General features: G+C 39.1%; 1 protein-coding gene across 1 annotated transcript; it reads right to left on the minus strand.

Moving 5' to 3' along the window:
- Positions 1-4,314: 4,314 nt before the first annotated feature.
- Positions 4,315-11,572, minus strand: LOC134530357 (protamine-like). The gene is made up of 3 exons (XM_063365117.1): positions 11,420-11,572; positions 10,280-10,547; positions 4,315-5,037 (listed from the first exon to the last, which is right to left on the minus strand). The coding sequence occupies exons 2-3, from the start codon at positions 10,538-10,540 to the stop codon at positions 4,720-4,722; spliced, it is 579 nt and encodes a 192-aa protein (XP_063221187.1). The 5' UTR covers positions 10,541-10,547; positions 11,420-11,572; the 3' UTR covers positions 4,315-4,719.
- Between the last annotated feature and the right edge of the window lie 13,228 nt (positions 11,573-24,800).

The raw sequence follows: 24,800 nt of genomic DNA on the forward strand, positions 1-24,800 counted from the left end.
TTTATTCTTAAATCCTACCCAGCGTCATGGAAACTAGCTAAAGTTATCACCATTCCGAAACCGGGAAAAAATGCGTCACTACCACAAAACAGGCGACCTATTAGCCTCCTAAATAGCATGAGTAAAATTTTCGAAAAAATTTTACTCAAACGACTTCAACACCATTCGGACGAACACGAAGTCATTCCAGATAACCAATTTGGTTTTAGAAGGGGCCACTCTACCTCTCACCCCCTAATTAAGCTCATTGAAGAGGCCACTGACGGTTTTAACTCACGAGCGAAATTTACTGTCGCAACGATGCTAGACGCGGAAAAAGCTTTCGACAAAGTTTGGATACCTGGCTTAATTCAAAAATTAATTACATTTAACTTTCCAGACACGTATATTCATCTGGTGGCCCACTATTTATGGCGTCGAAAATTTTTTGTATCAATAGAGGGGGCGAAATCATCCACTCGGGAGCTGACAGCAGGTGTGCCGCAGGGGTCCCCACTCTCACCCTTTTTCTATAATGTTTACACAGCCGACATCCCGCGGGAACATGCCCACGTGCAATTATATGCAGACGACACTGCAATAATATATCAATCCCCGAATTTGAAGTTTGCTTTAACCAAAGTTCAGAGGCAGCTTACCTCACTCGAACAATGGTACACTCGCTGGCGCATTAAAATAAATGGAGCCAAGTCCACAACTTTAATTTTAACTAAAAAATACACCGCCCCCGACCGCGAATTAAAAATTTTTAATCAAGCCATACCATTTGTTAAATCGGCTAGATATTTAGGTTTAACTCTAGATACCAGGCTCACCTGGAAAGTTCACACCACTAAGGTGACACAGTTTGCGCGAGGCACTTTGCGCAGCCTATACTCAATGTTTAAGGCCCCCCAATTTCCTAGAAAGAAAAAATTACAGCTGTATTTACAAATAGTTCGCCCACAATTATTATATGCTTGCGAAATCTGGGGCTATGCAGCAAAATGCCATATCGATAAAGTACAGGTCACTCAAAATAAATTTCTTAGAGCCATTGCAGATTGCGGCTGGTACACCAGCACACTAGAAGTACACCAGCTACTCAAAGTAGAATATGTAGAGGAATATATAAAACGGCAAAACAGGTGTTTTTATGGCCAGCTCCCTGAACATGCCAATACTTATATGAATTCACTTCCGGACTACGACCCAGCTGCACAGCGACAGTTTAAAAAACCGCGACTTGCCTAAGCCAGGTTATACTAGAATCCACACATCCCATGTACGCAGGGCAACTTAGCAAACATAGCAGACGTTTCTCTCTGGCCCCGATGTGCCTGTCTACGTCCTGCGGTGCAAATAATCAACATTGGACTAGCCAATGATTGACATGCCCAGGACTCGTAAATATTGCGTCAACACTACTTTTGGCCCAGTGGGGCTCTATTTTATTGCGTCAACACTACCTTTGTCCCAGCGGGGCTCTAATTATAAACCAGCGACAACTCGACCGCAGGCCCAAATTCCTTTAATTACCAAATCTTTCCTTCCCCCACCTCCTCCACTAGTCCTTGCTAGTTGTTTTCCCCAGCTATTATTAATTAATTCATTAATGTAACTTTCATTTTCTTGCTAATTCGAAATGGTCCGAAGCATGCAGGTGTAGGTTTTGACCCATGCAGCGGTCCACTGCCTGTGTGTTAGGGCTGACTCCGTATGCCTGAAGGGCGAGACCCGCCTGGCAGGCTTTACCTTCAGTGCCGGCCGCGTTTCGGAAGGCATGGGTTTTTGAATTGCGACAAAAAAAAAAAAAAAAAAAAAAAAAAAGGACGAGGGCATCTCTCTGCTCGAACAATAATAGAATAGGATGACATTCATTCACTAATTTCACTCTCTATTTTTCAGGTTTAGACGACAACAGCCTGGGGGCTAACTACAGCAATACTGGTTTAGCCTAACTTTGACCGAACTATACTGGAACGCAATAGTTCGGTCCTTAAGGCGGCCAGGTGTTTACTAATCTATGTAATTTCTCCTACACATCGGTAAACTTACACGATGATATGCCTGCTTGGTCAGCCGGGTATGTGCGGCCTTGGAGCTATACACTACACTCACACAACGAAATTAATTAGGCCATTTTTGCGCACACTCCACACGCCTCTAAATACAGACATCACGACACTCTCATGCATCAGTTAGCCAACTAACTGAGGGGAAAGGGTGACCTCCCCCCGCCTGACACCTACACTATTAAAAATAGAGCCAAGCAACATGCGACAGCTATTTTACTTCTTCTGGACCGTGAGCCACCTTTAATCTTAAAATCACACACATCGCGCCCCGCCGACGTTTCCAATGATTCGATCAAAGTGACGGGGTTGCACTATTTATATTGGCGACCACATAGCGAGTTATGGGAACGTAATAGTTCCCGGTATCGCTGTCACACGCTCCCGGCCGAGCATATGAGGAAACGGCGGCCCCTTCTCAGTCGCACCTGTGTTTCCGTACCATGTGTGTCTCTGCCTGAGGACGGGAGCAGATAGCAGTTCCCGAATCGTCGCTTGTTTCTGTTTAGGTAAAACTATTGTATTTGTTTGTCTTTTCGTTTTGTCATGTTTTTTGTCTCGCTTCAACTGTTGTGCTGAATTATTTTGGGTTTCAATATTTTTGTGTTGTCATCATTTGTGGGGATTTTTTCGTTCTCTTAGTACATTTTTCTTTGTTTTTCTTTGTTTGCTGACCATATTCCTGTTTCGGAATATTTTGTGGTGTTCATATCCTTGTTGACAACAGCAATTGTTTGCTTAGTTTTGTGTGTTTTTTGTCTTTTTTTGAGTATTTTTATTTATTTATTTTATTTATTAGTTTTTCTTCAACAGAAAAAGTTCTTAGCAATGGCGTATGTCCAAAAACTTACATCAAGTCATGCACTCCCATTGCACAAATCTTTTAAAGATAACAACATGGCAAAGGTTGCAAACCGCAAACTCCCGATCTTCTCACCTCCATGGTTGCCACAGGGCTCCTGCATGTTGGGCGATAAGGCAGGGGTTTCCAAAGTGTGCGTCGCGGCGCCAACAGGGGCCGCTAGGCGCTCCTTTTCTCTGTTCTCTTCACTTACTTATATTCGCACTAAACAATCTCAATGCATGCATCACTAGCTGAGTTCGTTCGCCGGTTGTATTCGGAAATGAGATCACCATGCTCACACGTCATTACATTGATTAACTGGACACTGAACATTTAGTATTTTTCTATAATAATAGTATAATTTTGTGTGTCAACTATATATATACATACACCAATGTGAGCCTTAGAATGTAGTTTTTTTCTGTCCATAGTGCCATAAAAATAATCACTTTATTTACATTTTTGTCATTGTACACATATTTCTACTAGGTAGGGTGTCGCAAATTAAAAATTATGGGAACCCCTGCCCTAAAGATACTAATAATAAACCCAAGTGATTTTTTGAAGTTGTGCCCTCCCCTGGTAAGTGAATATTTTTTTGGCAATTACTGTAGCAGAACAGCAAATGCCAAGGAGGCAATATAAAAATAGGTTACGATCAAACAAATAAATTAACACGGTGTGCTCTAATGTCACCAATAGTCTCCCACGTATGTAATGATCATTGGCTGCCCCTTGCCAGACGCAATCACCCTTATTGAATTGAACGTCAAAATTCTTACACAACCGGGGCTTACCTTCGAATATGGGATAGGGAAAATCTCGAGCGTGAAAAGTTAATGACAAGCCAGTAACACGTTGCTTAATATGGCAGTTAAAATAAAAGTAAAAAATAAATGTAAGATCAATGGTAATATTTCTTTTTTACTTGAAAACTTTAAATTATGTACTTTTTAGATACCATTAGGTATATCCACAACATAAACAACTAATCATTAAAGTTTATTATGCAAAACCATATTATAGTACAAATGGAAATAAAATAATATTGTGACTATTTATGGAAAATATTTAACTCACTTATTAAGTTAAAAATTAATATGTTAAAAAAATTATAAATCATAAAATATAATCTTATTTGTAGGCGTATTCATTTAGATCAAGTTTAACATCATTCATTCTACATATTAAACATATTTAAATGAAAATCTTTTTTGGCCTTGACTAACATCTAAACAAACACGCATCAAGGTTGTTATAATTTGTAGATTTTAAACATTTAGTAATTAATAATTGCAAATTTAAAACTAAACATGGACAGTAATTAAGAATATATCTTTGTAAATATACATAACATTCGAGTTTCAAACAAAAAAAAAATTAAATTTAAAGAAAAAGTGAATGCAACAGAACGAGTGAAACAAGTATTATATGTGTATTGGTGAAACTAAGCTTCGATTTACACACACTTCTGCATAGTATGTTTTAAAGGATTATTCAATCAAACGTTGTTTCTAACAAAAAACGTCATACCATTCAATATCCTCAAATTTTTCAATTTTTCTGAGAAAAATTAATTTTTTGATTGTTTTTTTTTTGGTAGAAAATTATTTTTGCAGAGTTTACATTTACGGTTACAATAATTAAAAATATATGATAGGGATTAAAATCCAACGGTAAAAATATTTATTCACAAAGTTTTTAAATGTCATACAAAAAACCAAAATCTCGCACCACTTACAAATATGAAATAAAATATGAATGATCAATAACGGGAAAACAGTATTCTGGTGGACCGAAAGTTGTGGGGATGCGAAGTGCTCAGCCCTTCTTGGTGGCGCCGCCTGCGGGCTCCCTCTTCACCGGCGGGACGTGGCTGCTCTCTGTTGGCGCCTTCCTGGTCCTGGCGCCCCTCCTGCAAGCCTGCCTGGCGGTCGGGCTGCCGACCCTCCTGCGCCTGGCGAGAGGGGAGTGCGACCTCCTCCTGCGCCTACTCGACCTCCTCCTGCGCCTACTGGAACTCCTCCTGCGCCTACTCGACCTCCTCCTGCTCCTACTGGACCTCCTCCTGCGTCTACTGGACCTCCTCCTGCGTCTACTGGAACTCCTCCTGCGCCTACTGGAATGGCTCCTCGGGGCCTGCAGGCACGGATGTTCACGTTTGCATGAGTACATTGCAAGTGTGTAAATACTTGTTTGAGTGTGACATCTTAGTTCTCAGTATACGTCATTTAATAGCCCAAGCAGCAAAAACATATTTTAAAAATATTTTTGTAATATTTCTTCATTTCACTGGCAATATTTGTAAAATAAAACATTTTTATAATATATATAAAATGTTTCCTGAAAAACATTAATGAAGAAACATTTTAAATATGTTGTTTGTATAACATTACTTATAAGGTCTTTTTAAAACCTTTGTTTAATATTGCACGAAAAATATTTCATTAAGATTGTTATCAAAACATTTTTAATAAAACCTTTAAAACCATTGATTTTGAATATTTCTCTTAATCGTTAAGAAATTTGAAATATTTTTTTTTATTTAATGAAACTGGATGGTGCTACTGCAGCGATGATTATTGAAACCACATCCATGATCGAGACCGAAATGAAACTGAACCATAGGTGCAGAATTCTATTCAACCGTAAAATTGTGTTTTGCAGAAAGTTTTAAAAGCAAAGCTGCTTTCATTTCAGCAGTTGTATCTGTTTCTGATTTAGTGATTTCCTATTGGTAGAACCAGCAATGATTTTTTTGTGCTTGTACACAGAAACGAAAATGGTGGCTACGATGTGTTTGTTTTTGTTACGTGTTGCATTGAATTATTCTCAAGGAAGTGTTCCCGCAGATACCAATTACTTTTTCTGCTGTGTAGGGCTAGGTAGATAATGTAAAGCTTTTGCTAAACTCTCGACAAGACCTCTCGGTACTTAAAGAATGTGGACGATGAGAGGAAAAAAAAACTCAGTGTAGGCCTATATGTGGTGAAAGTGAAAGGTGTTATTTGGGCTATTTCTTTGTGCGTTGGTAATAAATAATCGTAAAATGTGGACGTACACATTGAAGGTAAATTATAGTTTTCTGTTGACTATTTCAGGAATAAATTGTTTAATTTTTCATAAAAAAGTGATTTTGTTAACCTAGAAGTAATAACATCTTGAGTAGGTACAGGCAAATAGTATGTACTTTTTTTAGGGGGTAAATCTGAATGCATTGTAGTAGAAACCCTTCCTTTATCATATAAGCATATCTACGACACAATTTAAATACGATAAATATTTACATAGCTATCCACAGTTTCGTAAAAGTGTCAAGGTCTTGATTGAACATTTGGAATAAACATATTCGGTAATAATTATCATGACTAGTCCGTCTTCCTTTAAAAAAAAAAAATTAAAAATTGTCAATACTTTCATTTTGTGCTAAAAAATTTACTCTTTTTAACACAACTTGTGGAAAAGTGACAAGGGCTAATTAATCGGCTCTGTTGGTATTGTTTGGCTCAAGGGGGTGGTCCCATAAAATAATTGTTTTGGCGTTTTTAGCAAGTAGGTATACCTTCCAGACTCTGGCATTAAGAAAGGAGGGTTAAAAAAATTGTTTAGAAATAAAAATTTAGTAATTTTTTCTATAATGGTATGGTTTTTTAATTGGTGTATATTTTATATAGTTTTGGGGTAAGGAACCCAATATATTTTTAAAAAGTGTGTTATTACTTGATATCTTAAAATTGTTACCTGAATGACTTGAACATTTTTTTGTTACAATATGTTAAATTTAAATTAATTCATGTTCTCGTAGCACTCAGTTTTCTTATTTTTTGCTTCATATTTTATTTTTCAATAAATAACTTCTGTTAATAATAAATTTGCTGGAAATCTATTCACCCTTTTTTGTTTGTGAAAAACATGCTATTTACAACCTTTGCAGTTCAGTTACATTGTTTGAACTAAGATAATTACTATTTTTCTTATGTTTTAGGTTTTGGCACTTTTTGCAGTTGAGGGTACTACGATTTACAGAGTAGTTGGAAGTTCTCTCCGGCTTATGTTCGACGACAATTTGGCTGCCTGCTACAGTTGGAAGGGGCAGAAGCATAAGAAGGCACTGTGCAATTTGGAGATAGTCAAGATTATCTTGGGTAAGCCTCAACACATCAGCACTAGCTATTCTTCAGTTTCCTTTTCATATGTGAAATTTTAGGGTTGCTACAGAACTAGAAAACATGGAAAAGTCTAGGATTAAAATTGGTCAAGGAAAACTTTGAAATTCTGGGGAAATTACTGGTGACTGGAAATTCAAATGTGTAGTTACAAGCTTTAAGCCTGTTGTTACTGACTTATGTTAAGTCCTACAATCAGAGCAATCTTGTAAATAGTGACACAGATAATGTAAACTATACATATTTTTTTCAGTGTGTAATTAAAAATTTATTTATTTATTTCAATCTTGACAAATTGAACGCAGAACATTGCTGTTGTGGTTTCTGAAATATTAATCTAAAGAGTTTACAAGTGTAAAACGCTCCCTCGTGACTACCTATCATTTTGAGGGGGAAAAAAGGCATGCAGTAGGAATAAAAATGTAAATTTTCTCGTTTGTGATGACCTGACAGATTTTGAAACACATCCTTCAACAACTAAGTTAAACAACCCTGTTATTGCACATGTACAAGGCCTCATGGTAGTTTGAGAAAAAAAAAAAAAAAAAAATATTTTTGGTATATATGGCGATTGTTTGCATACAGCAGAACTACACTAAGGAATCTCCGCTGTCATAATCGATAGGGCACAAATTTTTTTGATATGAATGGGTGTTGGCTAGATAGCCTAAAAACATGTTGCTTAACGATTTGAATACAAGTTTTGCATGAAAATATTATTGTTTGTGGGTTTTATAACAAGTTGCACACACCTAGAACAGACCATAGTGTGAGCCTCACACACTTTGCAAAATAAAATATTGTTTTTTAAGAGAACTTATTAATTTTTAACTTCAAAATCTTACTAAATTGAGAACTAACATAGGGAATATTTTGTTAAAAATTGGATTTGACATTTTCTCAACTGTGTGTTCTTTGTTGGATGCTATATTTGCGACTTAGGCTGTCGTTACAGCGTTTAGACAAAGAAAGAGTGATGTGCAGATGTCACTTTAAAAACGTATCAGGTAAAAAATGATGGGAGATATTTTGTTTAGAATTATATTTCCAACATTTTCTGTAAGAGTGCATTTTTTTCTGCTAGATATAAAGAATATTTGTTACTTAGTGGGGTTTTTTACTGTTAAATACATATACGTATGTAGTTATTAATTTTTTTCATCCCCTCCCCAAAGAAATATATTATTATCCAAAAATGTCTACTATTCAAAATAGCACAAGACCAGACAGTTTCGGCTATAGAGGCTACACTACTAGATTTGAACCTAGAGTGAACACTGTATGAAGCTGGTGCTTACAAAGAAGATAAATTAATCCTTTATGTGTTGCTGTTGCAGGAGTGCTTCGGCTCAGGATAAGGGGAATGAACACGAGTTCCTAAACTGAGGGTGGACAGTTTGCTGATTGTGCTATGTTAAATAAAAATTGAGTGCTTACATTGTTAAACCATGCATATTTTTTCTTCAACATTTTCCTCCCCCTTTTTCCCCTCTTTTGTCATGAAAGAAGAAATTTGTATAGTAAATATTAGTGGAGAGTGTGTTCAGTCAAATATGTAATTGTATTGACAGGGAGATTGCCTAAGCATATCTCATGTAGATTTTTTTAATTCTGGTACTTCGCCGATTACTAATTTTGAGTTTCATATCAGCAGAATACAATGACAGGCCATGTACAGTGGTGGTTGATGTGTTCTACCAACATTTGAAAAATATTATAAATATGTCCCTTTTGCAATAGGGTTGTAATATTTTAGCTGAATTGCAGTAACCTTTTGTTAATATTTCATAAAAATTTTTAAAATTTTTGCAGCAATGTTAAATTTGCAACAGGTGTGTTCAAAATATCGCAGCAACCAATTATCCATATACTTTAAATATTGCAGCAATGTTTCATTTGCAACAGGCTTGCTCAAAACCTTGAAGCATTCATTTCTTAATATTTATTTCATGTGCATATGTAATTGCAGAAATGTTTCATTTGCAACAGGAGTGTTCAATATTGCTGGAACCTTTTATTAATATTTATTTAATGTTTTTAAAATATGTTGTTTTGCTATCGTAATAATTTTTGTACATTTTATATATGTTTTTACATTATATTTTTAAAATGTTTTTAAATGTTGCAACAATGTTTCATTTGCAATGGGTTTGTGCTACTCATAACATTGCTGCAATGTTTCTGCAAAGTTTAATACATATTTTAAATACATTTTGAAATCATTTTTGTAATATTTAGAAAAATATTTTTTAAATATATCCTTGCTGGTTGGGAGGTGAAATTTTGTGGATGGAATGGAATATGCATGGAACGTAAATAGCGAACCAAAGTTTACAAAACCAATGAGTAACATTACAGTATTAACTTTTTAGAGAATTTTAACAAGACTGGTAGTTTTTCAATACAATTTGTTACTTGTTGAAAAACAAGCCAAATCAAGGGCTAATAATTAATATTTTTTTTTTTTTAGTTTTTATAAGAGTTGTTTCTTTGTAGAATAAAAATTTGGTTTGTCCACCAAATTATTCGGTAGTTGACATAGCGGCACCGCCATAGAATTGTAAAGGTGAGTGAGGAATCTATTAGCGATTCTCATCTGGAAACTTTCTGAAAACTCTATTTGCATATATTTATCACTCTTGGTATGATTTTAAAGGAATTGCTTTATATTTTCGGTTAGATTTTTGATAAAACGTGTATTTGATGCATGAGAACAAATGAATTTACTCGTCACAGAGGTTTAATGTTACACAACTCTGGCGAGTACTTAAAGACTCGCTCATAATTTTTTTTCCTTCAGCTTATTGTTTTGTTATTTTGGTTGGACGTCCAAAACATTGGCTTAAGAGTATCGTTTTCATTGTGTTAAAAAAAATTAAAATTACATTATTTTTAAAAAGGGAGTGGTTAAATTATGAAAATTATAATTCTTACTTATTAACCATCATCCTGACGTTATCAAGCATAATTTCTGCAATGATTAGGAAGGAACAAATTTTTGATGGCGAGGTTAAAAATTACTTCAACTATGACACAAATTGCCTCTCATGACTATTTCGAACTTATTGTGGATGGCAGAAATGTTTTACATCTAGATGTATTTGTCTTTCGATACAATGTTTAAATGTTATTAACAGTGGAACACTACAGTGTACGAACAGACAAAGAGTTGCGGTAATCTCGACCGATCACCGGGGGGCGTGGGGCGTGCTTACCTGGCGGGCCCGCCCCAGCCGGGCCAGCACGCTGGTCGCCAGGGTGTTGGCCTTGTAGCGCCGGTCCTTGCAGGAGACCAGCCCCCAGTCGCGCAGCTGCGCCAGGCCGCGGCGCACCGCCTGCTTGGCCGAGGGAGCGGCCGCCCGGCGCGCCGGGTCCCCGCTGCACACCAGCTTGGTGATCTCCGCGAGGGTCGACCCCTGGCGCTGCTTCAGCTGGGCGATGGAGTCCAGGATGTCCGTGGGCCGGAGCGCCGCCATCTCCTTCCTGTCATCAACTCCTGTGTTCACTTCTGCTATTTGCTCGCAGCTAATCAGGAGGAGTCTCATCCCTCGAACGAACAAGCACTGAATCACAAGTTACCCAGTTAAGACACATCACTATTCAGCAGCCAACAAAAAGATAGAATTTGTGCGAGTTTGTAGAGAGTTAAGGAGTCTATCTGAGAGGTCACGGAATCCGCGCCATCTAATGTAAATAATCACCGCCCGAATGCCATAGTTGACGTATACACAAAGAGAAGACTGCGCGCTTGCGCTTAGAGGCAAAACCGTGTAGAAACACCAGCGCTCGTCGCGCTTATCATCAGGTTTTACTAACACAAAACCACACTATCTAGTTGGGCCCCCTTTACCAATAGTAGAAAAGCTGTTTCACCAAATTAAAATTTTAATGGTTCTACCAATTAAATGGCATTTTTGACACATTCTATTTATCACCTGCATTAATTCACGTTTGCATGTTATATTGCAATGTGCCACATTAACAATAGAATAATATTGCTAAAGTATTTATTCAAGCTAAGGAATAATTTAATTTTATATTTCTTATTTGTTAAAATTGAAATTAAAATATTCTATAAATAAAAGACCTGTCACCAAATTTTTTATTGAATTTACTTTTTGGTAACTTTTAATACTATTAGTTTCTATTTAGTTGCAGATATTTTATATATATATATAAATTAATCTAAAAAAAATGTATTTCTCTTAGAAAGTCAAAAATTCGAAGATATTACTATTGTATTAATATTTCATGTGAAGGAATTTAACGAACATTTTTGGTAGCTAATAGCTTACGATTAAAAATTTAACAATTCTTCCATAAGATATACCTTTTAATGTACAGTTTCTACTTACAAATTCGTTTTTCTGTCCAATTTCTTATTCAAGTGCTGACTTGGCAATTTTGTGATTCTTTAAATTAAAAAAACTAGATGATTTAAATGACATAAAATTTCTACACACAATAAATTTGGAAAATGTTTTTACCGTTGCTATGGATAAACAACTGAATACTTCACTTATTTCTCATAGAAAATTCATGACGCGAACATTCAGATTACTATGAAATTTTCTTTTGTTCGCAATACTAATTATGGAGTGAAATTATTCTTTCTTTTGAAACATCAAACATCTAAATGTCTATTTTATAATAAAATAATGGGTTTTTCTATAAATTAAAAATTAAACTAGGTATTTTAATTATTACATAAGCAAAACAATTTCCAACACATTTTATTTCTTCTTTCCTCCAAAGCAATAATCATTTCCGTTGATTGGGTGGTGCATTTGGGAGATTCCTCGAATGAATAAGGAACGCGATTCCTTTCACTCAATCATTCGTCCACTGCCAATAAATCTTTTTTACTTTAATTGTTTTCTTGTGATTGTTTCTTCTTAACACGTGTCGACCAATGTTTCAGTTGCGACTATAAGCAAGTCAGGTACTCCACATTACATATAAATAATTATTAGATATGTTTTCTCATTAGTGGTAACGATACATTTATCTATGCCGACAAGAGAAAGTTCGTCGCACAAGACGAAACGCTTCTGATGCTGCGTCTGTAAGGAAAACTTAAAGCGTATATTATGTTTTTAGAGAATTAACGATTTTTTTGGCAGGTACATCGTTAACATAATATGCGTAAAATACACTGAACTATTTTAAGACATGGTTAAATTACTATGGGAATAAATGAACATTTCAGAAACTTTTAACTACAACATAAAACCGCTCAATTGGTTTTTTGACAAGGCAGGCGGAACGCAATTTAACCCATAGAGTAGCAGGACGCGTAGGCAGAAGAGTAAACTCCATTTTAATGAAAAAAAAGGCCTAAATATACTAATTATTTTCAATAAAATATTCAAGGGCTTGTCGCTACAAGACACAAAAATAAACCAAATATTGATGTCTACATTGGTATGTCACTTATCTGAGTCCTTAAGCCACTAGTCAATTTTAAAAAAAATCTAATCACTTATTAACGTTCCGTTGACATCAAGGAAAATTGAGACGACAAGGGGTGAAACTACGACGTTATTAGTGACATGAAGCATTGTCCTTTGCGAAGCCTGCCTGTTTGGTAAGGATTAATGGGGAAGAGATCCGAAGAAACCCATTGGTTCATGGGAACATCCACCACGTTTGCTTGTTTCGCTGAAAATTCTGCCACGACACTCGGATATTTCCCAAGTGGGAAATTTCCACGAGTCAGAGGTTTTTCTGGGGGTGCTCCCGTTTCCTCCCAGGCATGCATTCCGCTGCCACCTCGTGCCACCTCGCGCATCCTTCAGGATGGCACTGGACGAGGGTCGTGTCCCAATGGCGGCGTGACAGCTTACTTCTCAAGTGCTAACCCCATAACACCGGCATCAACCAGTTGTCTTCAGAATTGCTGCGTCCTAGGTAAAATAAATTTTTTGCTGCCTACCAATTATTATTATTTGAGCTCTATTTGTCTTTCAGCCTCCAAAGTACGAGGTGGACTACTTATAAGAAAGCATCTGGTAGCAATTTTTTAGTTGCTCACCGTCTATTGCAAGCAATTTATACCTTAAACAAATATTCTGGCTGAAAACCATTTCATTTACCAATAGATTATAATAATTTTTTGACGTGACATCTAATAAATCGATGAACGCTGGCTGCACGAACGAAAAAGTGTCGTGTAACGCACATTATCCCGCTACGCTGTGTCCCATTACACTCATTGTATGCTTGCGCCGCATCTATCTCTCTTCCACTCGATTGGAACAACAATCGATTTGACTTATCAATCATGTTTTCGTCGTTTGAATTATTATTTATTATGTAATTTAACGATCATCCAGTGATTTCCAGCACAATCGGTACGGTTATTTAAAAGTAATGTTGAATTTTCAAATACGTTTTTGTACGAACAATGGTGTTTCACGGTTACACATAATAATTCAAATTACACCTGGGATCTTTTGCACAATGTTTTAAAAAATATTGTAACACATTATAAATAAGTTTGGTGTATTTGGGATGCATATTTGTTTTAAAATCGTATTATAAAAACGAAATAATATTATTCCCCTACAGTGTTTCCATCTACGGTGACGAACGCGAACCGAACGAATCGCGCAATCTATCCGCGGCAATCAGGCACTCGTTAAAACACATTTTCATTTGTTTAACGCGAGGGACGTTAATATTAATGAATTATAAATAAATTTTCGTGCCCGGGGCCACAATTGCATATTATTTTGAGCACTGGAAGACATAAAAACGTAAAATATTCTCGACAAATTTTAATCTCGGCCCCAGCGCACCACGAGTGCCTGGGTTGGAGATTAAAGCCGAAATTCTTTCTTAAACTTACTAATACTTATTTTATTAACTGCAAGGACATTTTTATTAAATTCTACGTTTAATTTCACGACGAACAAACTTCGTCGTTAAATGTGTACTTGCGAAAAAACGTAAAACATTCTCGACGATCTTGAAGTTAAATAGCAAACATGTATAAAAATTAAATTAAAAATTAATAAAAAATAGTTAAAATAATCTCTTCGTTAAAGTAATAAACATATTTGAATTAATGATTGCAAATAAAAGTAAATTTGTAAATTAAATTGTAGTTTTTATTTCATTCCTTCTTTGTATCCATACAAAATAGTGATAATTCAATAAAAATGATTCAATTTTATTCATAAAAGTATGCAAACATTTCATCAATGTTTTGTTATGACGTTGTCACGTTAAACTATCGTCCGCAAACCAACTTTACAGACAACCAATTTTTTTATAATAATCCATGTAGTATGATTTTTCCTTCCTAAAATTATAAAATCAAAATTAAAAATTTTATATTTTTTAAAATAGTTTTAATGTAATATTGCACGACAAATTAGTTCCAGAAACATTTTTTTAAATCTTTTTATTAAATTTTGTTGTCAGACCTAAGTAAATATTTAAAATTTTTTTAACAAGTCATGTTGCATTTAAATGTAAACAAAATTAAAATAAATACTGTCATCATGCAACATTAAAGGAAAAAACTGTGGTAATAAAAATAATCTCAACTAATATTAGTAAAATTTGCTTTTAATGCCAGGACCTGTAAAACATTAGTTGAGAAGATAATGGCCTATTGTTAGTAGCCAAGATTTGATTGTACTGAAAAAAAAAGTGTAATTTTACAATAAATGTATGTAGCAGCAAAATATCTTTGATGTTAGTGTAATTATATACGTAAATGTATTATGTAGTTTTATTTAGTAAGAGTAAGAGTTAAAAACACGTATGCCTGTGGATGTTAAATCACACTAACATCGGTGGAAATACATACATTTAGTGAAAAATTACAATTGTTATGGTTTCGTGAATATGTCATAGCCTTTAAAATATTTTACCCTTGCAACGTTACTGGTCTTTATTTATTAATTTTATTAATATTAATAATATTACTAGAATGATGAATGGTTTAATAAAACTAAACAATCTGTTGGAATTGATTAGTTTCTGCCATATCATAGATTAATTGTTGTTTGGTTGCAAATAGGCAGCACATTATTTGTTACTGCATACTGTCATGCATATTATATTCTCTATGGAAGTTGTTACCTTTTTGCTAGATTGTTGTATCAAGAGAATATAATAAATGACCACGAAAATTACCTAAATGGATTATATATTATTTCTAACACATTTCAGAACCACCGGTAAGTTATAACAACAGGTTATGGGCCCAGGTGGATGGCTGTAAGTGTTGAAATATAGGGTTAAATAATATTGCTGTAAAGTTGTATGTGAAACCAAGTTTCAAGATTGGCCAGCCAGCGTGCGAAAGTGCAATTGTCTTGAAAAATGGAGAGTGTTCATGAAGCAACTAGAGTAATAAAATTGCGTGGATTAGAAAATTGGGCGTTATGGAAGTTTCATGTAAGAATTGCCCTCATGGCTAAAGACGTTTGGAGAGTAACAGTTGATGATCATCAGAAGCCACAGGAACCAAACAAAACTGCAGACGCTCAATTGACATCAGATAAATTGGAAAATTACAATCTTCAGTTAAAACAGTGGGAGCAGCATGAAGCGACAGCTCAGTTTCTGATTACATCGAGTCTAACAGAAGAGGTCATGCTGCATATAATCAACTGTGAAAATGCCAAGCAGATGTGGGATCGCCTTCATGAAGTCTTCGACAGCAAGACAGAGACAGGGATTCACATGCTAAACCAACAGTGGTACACAATGAAGAAGGACAGTGCTGACAACATTACGACACATGTATCCAAGGTGCAAGACCTTGCACATAGACTGAGAGCACTGGGTGAGAATGTTTCAGACAATCAGGTAATCACTAAAATTCTTTTAACGCTACCGTCAAATTTCAGTCACTTCGTCACAGCTTGGGAGTCGACAGCGAAAGTTGACCGGACTTTGCCAAATCTGGTAGCAAGATTGGTCATGGAAGAGACACGAATGGGTATCCACGAGGCAGCTGACTTAGGAGAAGCATTGGCCGCTAAAGAGCAGCGTAAGAAACACAAGTATCCGGTACGTAAAGGATGTTGTAATTACTGTGGAATAGAAGGTCACTGGGAACGTGATTGTCGAATTAAGAAGAGAGACTCTGTCCAGAACGCGAATTCTAAATCATCAACGAAGGAAATGGCCGGAGTAGCCCTCATCGACGTCATGTTATTGTCAGAATCAAATTCAAATATCATGACAGAAAGCTGGTGTCTTGACTCAGGAGCCACAAGTCATATGAGTGGAAACAAAGAATTGTTCACAGAACTGGTATGGCTAAACAACAAAATACCTATTAAGCTAGGAGACGGGAAAACGATTGATGCAGTTGCGAGAGGGTTCATCAACATTCAAGCATATAATGGATCACATTGGGTGGATAAGCACTTAGAGCAGGTACTGTATGTTCCAAAATTAAAATTCAATCTGCTTTCCTTGAGTGCAGTTTTAGATAAGGGTTATGACATGGCTACAGACAAAAACAGTTGTAAATTTATGCATAATGGTAGTACTGTCGCAGTGGGAGAACGAGTAGATCAGCTGTATATAATGAAATTCAAGCCAGTTATCCAGAGAAACCAGAAAGCATTCCCAGTAGTGGGAGCAAGCAAATCAACAAGTATACAGTAGTGGCATGAAAGGCTAGTGCATCAAAACTATGATCATGTTTGACTTGATGTAAGTTTTTGGACATACGCCATTGCTAATAACTTTTTCTGTTGAAGAAAAACTAATAAATAAAATAAATAAATAAAAATAAAAATACTCAAAAAAAGATACAAAAAACACACAAAATTAAGCAAACAATTGCTGTTGTCAACAAGGATATGAACACCACAAAATATTCCGAAACAGGAATATGGTCAGCAAGCAAAGAAAAAACAAAGAAAAAAGTACTAAGAGAACGAAAAAATCCCCACAAATGATGACAACACAAAAATATTGAAACCCAAAATAATTCAGCACAACAGTTGAAGCGAGACAAAAAACATGACAAAGCGAAAAAACAAACAAATACAATAGTTTTACCTAAACAGAAACAAGCGACGTTTCGGGAACTGCTATCTGCTCCCGTCCTCAGGCAGAGACGCACATGGTACGGAAACACAGGTGCGACTGAGAAGGGGCTGCCGCCGCCGCCGTTTCCTCATATGCTCGGCCGGGAGCGTGTGACAGCGATACCGGGAACTATTACGTTCCCATAACTCGCTATGTGGTCGCCAATATAAATAGTGCAACCCCGTCACTTTGATCGAATCATTGGAAACGTCGGCGGGGCGCGATGTGTGTGATTTTAAGATTAAAGGTGGCTCACGGTCCAGAAGAAGTAAAATAGCTGTCGCATGTTGCTTGGCTCTATTTTTAATAGTGTAGGTGTCAGGCGGGGGGAGGTCACCCTTTCCCCTCAGTTAGTTGGCTAACTGATGCATGAGAGTGTCGTGATGTCTGTATTTAGAGGCGTGTGGAGTGTGCGCAAAAATGGCCTAATTAATTTCGTTGTGTGAGTGTAGTGTATAGCTCCAAGGCCGCACATACCCGGCTGACCAAGCAGGCATATCATCGTGTAAGTTTACCGATGTGTAGGAGAAATTACATAGATTAGTAAACACCTGGCCGCCTTAAGGACCGAACTATTGCGTTCCAGTATAGTTCGGTCAAAGTTAGGCTAAACCAGTATTGCTGTAGTTAGCCCCCAGGCTGTTGTCGTCTAAACCTGAAAAATAGAGAGTGAAATTAGTGAATGAATGTCATCCTATTCTATTATTGTTCGAGCAGAGAGATGCCCTCGTCCAGTTTTTTTTTTTTTTTTTTGTCGCAATTCAAAAACCCATGCCTTCCGAAACGCGGCCGGCACTGGAGGTGAAGCCTGCCAGGCGGGTCTCGCCCTTCAGGCATACGGAGTCAGCCCTAACACACAGGCAGTGGACCGCTGCATGGGTCAAAACCTACACCTGCATGCTTCGGACCATTTCGAATTAGCAAGAAAATGAAATTTACATTAATGAATTAATTAATAATGGCTGGGGAAAACAACTAGCAAGGACTAGTGGAGGAGGTGGGGGAAGGAAAGATTTGGTAATTAAAGGAATTTGGGCCTGCGGTCGAGTTGTCGCTGGTATATAATTAGAGCCCCGCTGGGTCAAAGGTAGTGTTGACGCAATAAAATAGAGCCCCGCTGGGCCAAAAGTAGTGTTGACGCAATATTTACGAGTCCTGGGCATGTCAATCATTGGCTAGTCCAATGTTGATTATTTGCACCGCAGGACGTAGACAGGCACATCGGGGCCAGAGAGAAACGTCTGCTATGTTTGCTAAGTTGCCCTGCGTACATGGGATGTGTGGATTCTAGTATAACCTGGCTTAGGCAAGTCGCGGTTTTTTAAACTGTCGCTTTGCAGCTGGGTCGTAGTCCGGAAGTGAATTCATATAAGTATTGGCATTTTCAGGGAGCTGGCCATAAAAAGACCTGTTTTGCCGTTTTATATATTCCTCTACATATTCTACTTTGAGTAGCTGGTGTACTTCTAGTGTGCTGGTGTACCAGCCGCAATCTGCAATGGCTCTAAGAAATTTATTTTGAGTGACCTGTACTTTATCGATATGGCATTTTGCTGCATAGCCCCAGATTTCGCAAGCATATAATAATTGAGGGCCAACTATTTGTAAATACAGCTGTAATTTTTTCTTTCTAGGAAATTGGGGGGCCTTAAACATTGAGTATAGGCTGCGCAAAGTGCCTCGCGCAAACTGTGTCACCTTAGTGGTGTGAACTTTCCAGGTGAGCCTGGTATCTAGAGTTAAACCTAAATATCTAGCCGATTTAACAAATGGTATGGCTTGATTAAAAATTTTTAATTCGCGGTCGGGGGCGGTGTATTTTTTAGTTAAAATTAAAGTTGTGGACTTGGCTCCATTTATTTTAATGCGCCAGCGAGTGTACCATTGTTCGAGTGAGGTAAGCTGCCTCTGAACTTTGGTTAAAGCAAACTTCAAATTCGGGGATTGATATATTATTGCAGTGTCGTCTGCATATAATTGCACGTGGGCATGTTCCCGCGGGATGTCGGCTGTGTAAACATTATAGAAAAAGGGTGAGAGTGGGGACCCCTGCGGCACACCTGCTGTCAGCTCCCGAGTGGATGATTTCGCCCCCTCTATTGATACAAAAAATTTTCGACGCCATAAATAGTGGGCCACCAGATGAATATACGTGTCTGGAAAGTTAAATGTAATTAATTTTTGAATTAAGCCAGGTATCCAAACTTTGTCGAAAGCTTTTTCCGCGTCTAGCATCGTTGCGACAGTAAATTTCGCTCGTGAGTTAAAACCGTCAGTGGCCTCTTCAATGAGCTTAATTAGGGGGTGAGAGGTAGAGTGGCCCCTTCTAAAACCAAATTGGTTATCTGGAATGACTTCGTGTTCGTCCGAATGGTGTTGAAGTCGTTTGAGTAAAATTTTTTCGAAAATTTTACTCATGCTATTTAGGAGGCTAATAGGTCGCCTGTTTTGTGGTAGTGACGCATTTTTTCCCGGTTTCGGAATGGTGATTACTTTAGCTAGTTTCCATGACGCTGGGTAGGATTTAAGAATAAAAATAGCATTTATTATTTTAAGAAAGTATTGTATAGCCTGAAATGATAATTTCTTTAAAGTATCAAAATTTATTCCGTCAGGTCCGCCTGCTTTATTTTTTGGTCTCGAGTGAATAGCTTCTAAGAGCTCTTTAATTGTTACGAGTTCCGGCTCGGCTTGTGGAACGATTTGTAAATAGTTATTAACAGCTACTGTCGTGGTCCTAGTAAACTGAGGCTCGTTTATGTCCTCGTTTGGTGAAAATTGTTTTTCAAAAATGTCTGCTATAGCATTTGCTTTATCTATCGCGTCATATTTAATGCCCGCGTTTGTAACAATGGCCGGTGTGGAGATAAATTTATTTTTCCCTCGTAAATTGCGTGTGAGCCGCCACATTTGCCGAGGTTGAGTTGCGCACTCTGTTATTAAGTTTCCGTATTTTTCTATTTTTAAATCTTTAAGTTTTCGCGAGACTTGAGCTTTAAGGCGATTGTATTCAGTCCTAGCTTGCGGTGTTCTCGTTCGTTGATAAGTGTTGCGCGCCTGCCGTTTTAAAACGATTAGCATGTCTACATCTGGGTAATTTATTCGCGTAAATTCTCTTTTATTCACGATTTTCGTGTGTTTTTTGCGCACGTCTGTAATTGTGTCGGTGAAAAGTTTTACGTGAGTTTCGAGCTCATCTGCTGTGTCTATCGCTGGAGTTTCTGTAAAAGTTAATTCCAGGTCTTCGCGAAATTTGTCCCAGTCGGGAATACCAAAAGTGCGGCTAAATATCGCTGCGCAAAATTGAGCATTAAAAGTTAATTGAATAAGTACCGGAAAATGGTCTGAGTCAAGCTCATCTAATTTTTCTGAAATAACCTGCGCACCTGGTATGTTTGTAAGAGCTATATCTAATATGTCAGGCATGCCACCATTCGTTGGATAGCAAGTTGGCGAGCCTGGAGCAAAAATTTCGTAATTATTTGCTGCCGAATGATCTAATAATTTTCTGCCTGCTGGGTTAGTATTTTTGCATCCCCAGTCTTCGTTTTTGCTGTTTAAATCGCCTGCGATGAAAAAGTGATGCTGTGGATTAATTAATTTATTTAAATCCCTAGAAAGTAGTGGCTTATCTGGGGGTTTATATACTGCCGACATGCAGACATGCGCATTTTTATTACGAATATTTATTCTGGTGGCCTCTAGGTGCTCTAAGCCAGTTATTTCTATCGGATGGTGATGAATCCCGTGTTTAATTAATATGGCTGTGCCGCCCCCACGAGTGGCGCGGTCAGTGCGGTAAGTGGTGTAACCACAAATATTAAATCGATGATGCGGTGATAGGTGAGTCTCGGTAATGAATGCCACATCAATCCCATATATTACAAGGCACTGTTCCAACTCGTACGACCGAAGGCGGAGACCACATGCATTAAAGTTTAGGAGTTGTAGTGTTTTCCCCATATTTACTGCCATTTACTGGAGCACTGTCGCGAGTGCTTCCAATAGAATGGTTTGGCGGTATTTAATGCTCTCGGTGGAGCGGATGCGTGCGTAATACGGTTCGAGTGCCTTCACTAAATTCCAATAATCGCACATGCGCAAGATCTCTGCGAGTTCCGCGAGGCTAGTGATATTATTATTTGGCTGTGCTTCTGGCGCGGTTTCTGTTCTATGCTGCTGGCTCTTCTCGACGCGAGCCTGCACGATTTCCGTTGCCGTGCGCCGCGGTGCGCTTACGCCTGACGTAGCTGCCGCGTATGACGTGGAAGCTACTGCCTGTGTTTGATTTATGCCCGGTTGGCTGGCCTGCTCGCTGGGCCGTGCGTTTCGCGGACTGCGCTCTGTTGTTGTTGTTGTTGCCCGGTGCACGTGTTCCCTGGTGGACGCGGGGGGAGGGGGGAAACTTTCCCGCGTCGGTGCGGCCGGCTATGCTAGCGAGGCTGTGCGCGCAGCTTTCTGTGCTGCCTGTTCCGCGGCGGCCTGTCTCCGCGACTCTACGATCTTCAAAAACGCGGGGCACTGTCGCCAGGCCGCGGTGTGGCCTGTCTCTTTACAGTTCGAGCACACCTTTGGTGCCTCCTCTGGGACTGGGCATTCGCTGCGGGGATGCGAACCCGCGCACCTGATGCATTTAGGTACTTCTGAACAGTTTCCAGTGGTGTGTCCGAAGGAACTACACCTCTTACAGAGCGGGACGTCTTCCGCGCGAGTCGTGTACCGCTCAATCTTTATACCACTTGTGTAGTATAGTTGTTTGACGGCGTAGATGTCGTGCGCGCTAGGTGCCACGCACACCACGAATGACGGTGTTGGCTCGAAAAACTCTTGCCCTGAGTTGCGGTCTGTTAGCCGCCGACTGAGCTGTTTGATGAAATTTACTTTAAACCCGAGCGCGGTGAGCTCCTCAGAAATCGCATCAACCGGCGTGAATTTACTCAAATTCTTTATCACTACTTTTTCCCCTCGCTCGCTGGGCTGGGAGAAAGTGTGGAAAGGCACATCGTTTGCCTTAAACCAAGCGGTCGCTTTGTCTTGGTCCAATTTGCCATCAAAAGTTATGCGCACTTCTTGACGCTTCGTCAGCGTCATTCGGTTTTTGATGCCGAGTCGCGCGAAGGCAGGGCCCAAGCTGCCGATTGCCTGACTGTTGCGGATTACGAATGGTACGCGTTTGTAGCGCGGAGCCTCGTCAGTCGGTGTTCGTTGTTGCGGTGTCGGTACCGCTTGTGACGCATCGCTATTACGCCTGCGTTGTCTACGCTCAACAGTGGTGAAGCCACTGTTGTCGTCCTCGGTTGTGGTGGGCTGGAGCCCTGACGGTTTTTTAGACTGAACAGAGTGTTCAGTCTCTGAGTCGCTGCCCTCATGCGTGCGCTTCGTCGCGGTGCCGACCTCCATCTCCTCGTCGCTACTACTCATCGCAAGTAGGTGCCCCGCCTTGAAAAAAGCAGGGCACACAACAGGCGTATCGTCCGACCTAACTAGCGTGGTATTCCTATCTGTTCGCCGCGTCCTAGCTACCTATCGAACCTAGCACCTTACGCACTGGCCACTGACCTGAGCTTCCTTTTTAGGAACGCCAGGCTAGGCAAAGAGAGAGGCTGACCCTTCTCCGACCAGCACGCGGTAAAGAATGAGAAGGGGCTGCCGCCGTTTCCTCATATGCTCGGCCGGGAGCGTGTGACAGCGGTACCGGGAACTATTACGTTCCCATAACTCGCTATGTGGTCGCCAATATAAATAGTGCAACCCCGTCACTTTGATCGAATCATTGGAAACGTCGGCGGGGCGCGATGTGTGTGATTTTAAGATTAAAGGTGGCTCACGGTCCAGAAGAAGTAAAATAGCTGTCGCATGTTGCTTGGCTCTATTTTTAATAGTGTAGGTGTCAGGCGGGGGGAGGTCACCCTTTCCCCTCAGTTAGTTGGCTAACTGATGCATGAGAGTGTCGTGATGTCTGTATTTAGAGGCGTGTGGAGTGTGCGCAAAAATGGCCTAATTAATTTCGTTGTGTGAGTGTAGTGTATAGCTCCAAGGCCGCACATACCCGGCTGACCAAGCAGGCATATCATCGTGTAAGTTTACCGATGTGTAGGAGAAATTACATAGATTAGTAAACACCTGGCCGCCTTAAGGACCGAACTATTGCGTTCCAGTATAGTTCGGTCAAAGTTAGGCTAAACCAGTATTGCTGTAGTTAGCCCCCAGGCTGTTGTCGTCTAAACCTGAAAAATAGAGAGTGAAATTTGTGAATGAATGTCATCCTATTCTATTATTGTTCGAGCAGAGAGATGCCCTCGTCCAGTTTTTTTTTTTTTTTTTTTTTTTTGTCGCAATTCAAAAACCCATGCCTTCCGAAACGCGGCCGGCACTGGAGGTGAAGCCTGCCAGGCGGGTCTCGCCCTTCAGGCATACGGAGTCAGCCCTAACACAAAGGCAGTGGACCGCTGCATGGGTCAAAACCTACACCTGCATGCTTCGGACCATTTCGAATTAGCAAGAAAATGAAAGTTACATTAATGAATTAATTAATAATGGCTGGGGAAAACAACTAGCAAGGACTAGTGGAGGAGGTGGGGGAAGGAAAGATTTGGTAATTAAAGGAATTTGGGCCTGCGGTCGCGTTGTCGCTGGTTTATAATTAGAGCCCCGCTGGGACAAAGGTAGTGTTGACGCAATAAAATAGAGCCCCACTGGGCCAAAAGTAGTGTTGACGCAATATTTACGAGTCCTGGGCATGTCAATCATTGGCTAGTCCAATGTTGATTATTTGCACCGCAGGACGTAGACAGGCACATCGGGGCCAGAGAGAAACGTCTGCTATGTTTGCTAAGTTGCCCTGCGTACATGGGATGTGTGGATTCTAGTATAACCTGGCTTAGGCAAGTCGCGGTTTTTTAAACTGTCGCTGTGCAGCTGGGTCGTAGTCCGGAAGTGAATTCATATAAGTATTGGCATGTTCAGGGAGCTGGCCATAAAAACACCTGTTTTGCCGTTTTATATATTCCTCTACATATTCTACTTTGAGTAGCTGGTGTACTTCTAGTGTGCTGGTGTACCAGCCGCAATCTGCAATGGCTCTAAGAAATTTATTTTGAGTGACCTGTACTTTATCGATATGGCATTTTGCTGCATAGCCCCAGATTTCGCAAGCATATAATAATTGTGGGCGAACTATTTGTAAATACAGCTGTAATTTTTTCTTTCTAGGAAATTGGGGGGCCTTAAACATTGAGTATAGGCTGCGCAAAGTGCCTCGCGCAAACTGTGTCACCTTAGTGGTGTGAACTTTCCAGGTGAGCCTGGTATCTAGAGTTAAACCTAAATATCTAGCCGACTTAACAAATGGTATGGCTTGATTAAAAATTTTTAATTCGCGGTCGGGGGCGGTGTATTTTTTAGTTAAAATTAAAGTTGTGGACTTGGCTCCATTTATTTTAATGCGCCAGCGAGTGTACCATTGTTCGAGTGAGGTAAGCTGCCTCTGAACTTTGGTTAAAGCAAACTTCAAATTCGGGGATTGATATATTATTGCAGTGTCGTCTGCATATAATTGCACGTGGGCATGTTCCCGCGGGATGTCGGCTGTGTAAACATTATAGAAAAAGGGTGAGAGTGGGGACCCCTGCGGCACACCTGCTGTCAGCTCCCGAGTGGATGATTTCGCCC

The sequence above is a fragment of the Bacillus rossius genome, chromosome 1 (genome assembly GCF_032445375.1).
Source record: "Bacillus rossius redtenbacheri isolate Brsri chromosome 1, Brsri_v3, whole genome shotgun sequence".
In the NCBI taxonomy this organism is placed as follows: domain Eukaryota; kingdom Metazoa; phylum Arthropoda; class Insecta; order Phasmatodea; family Bacillidae; genus Bacillus; species Bacillus rossius.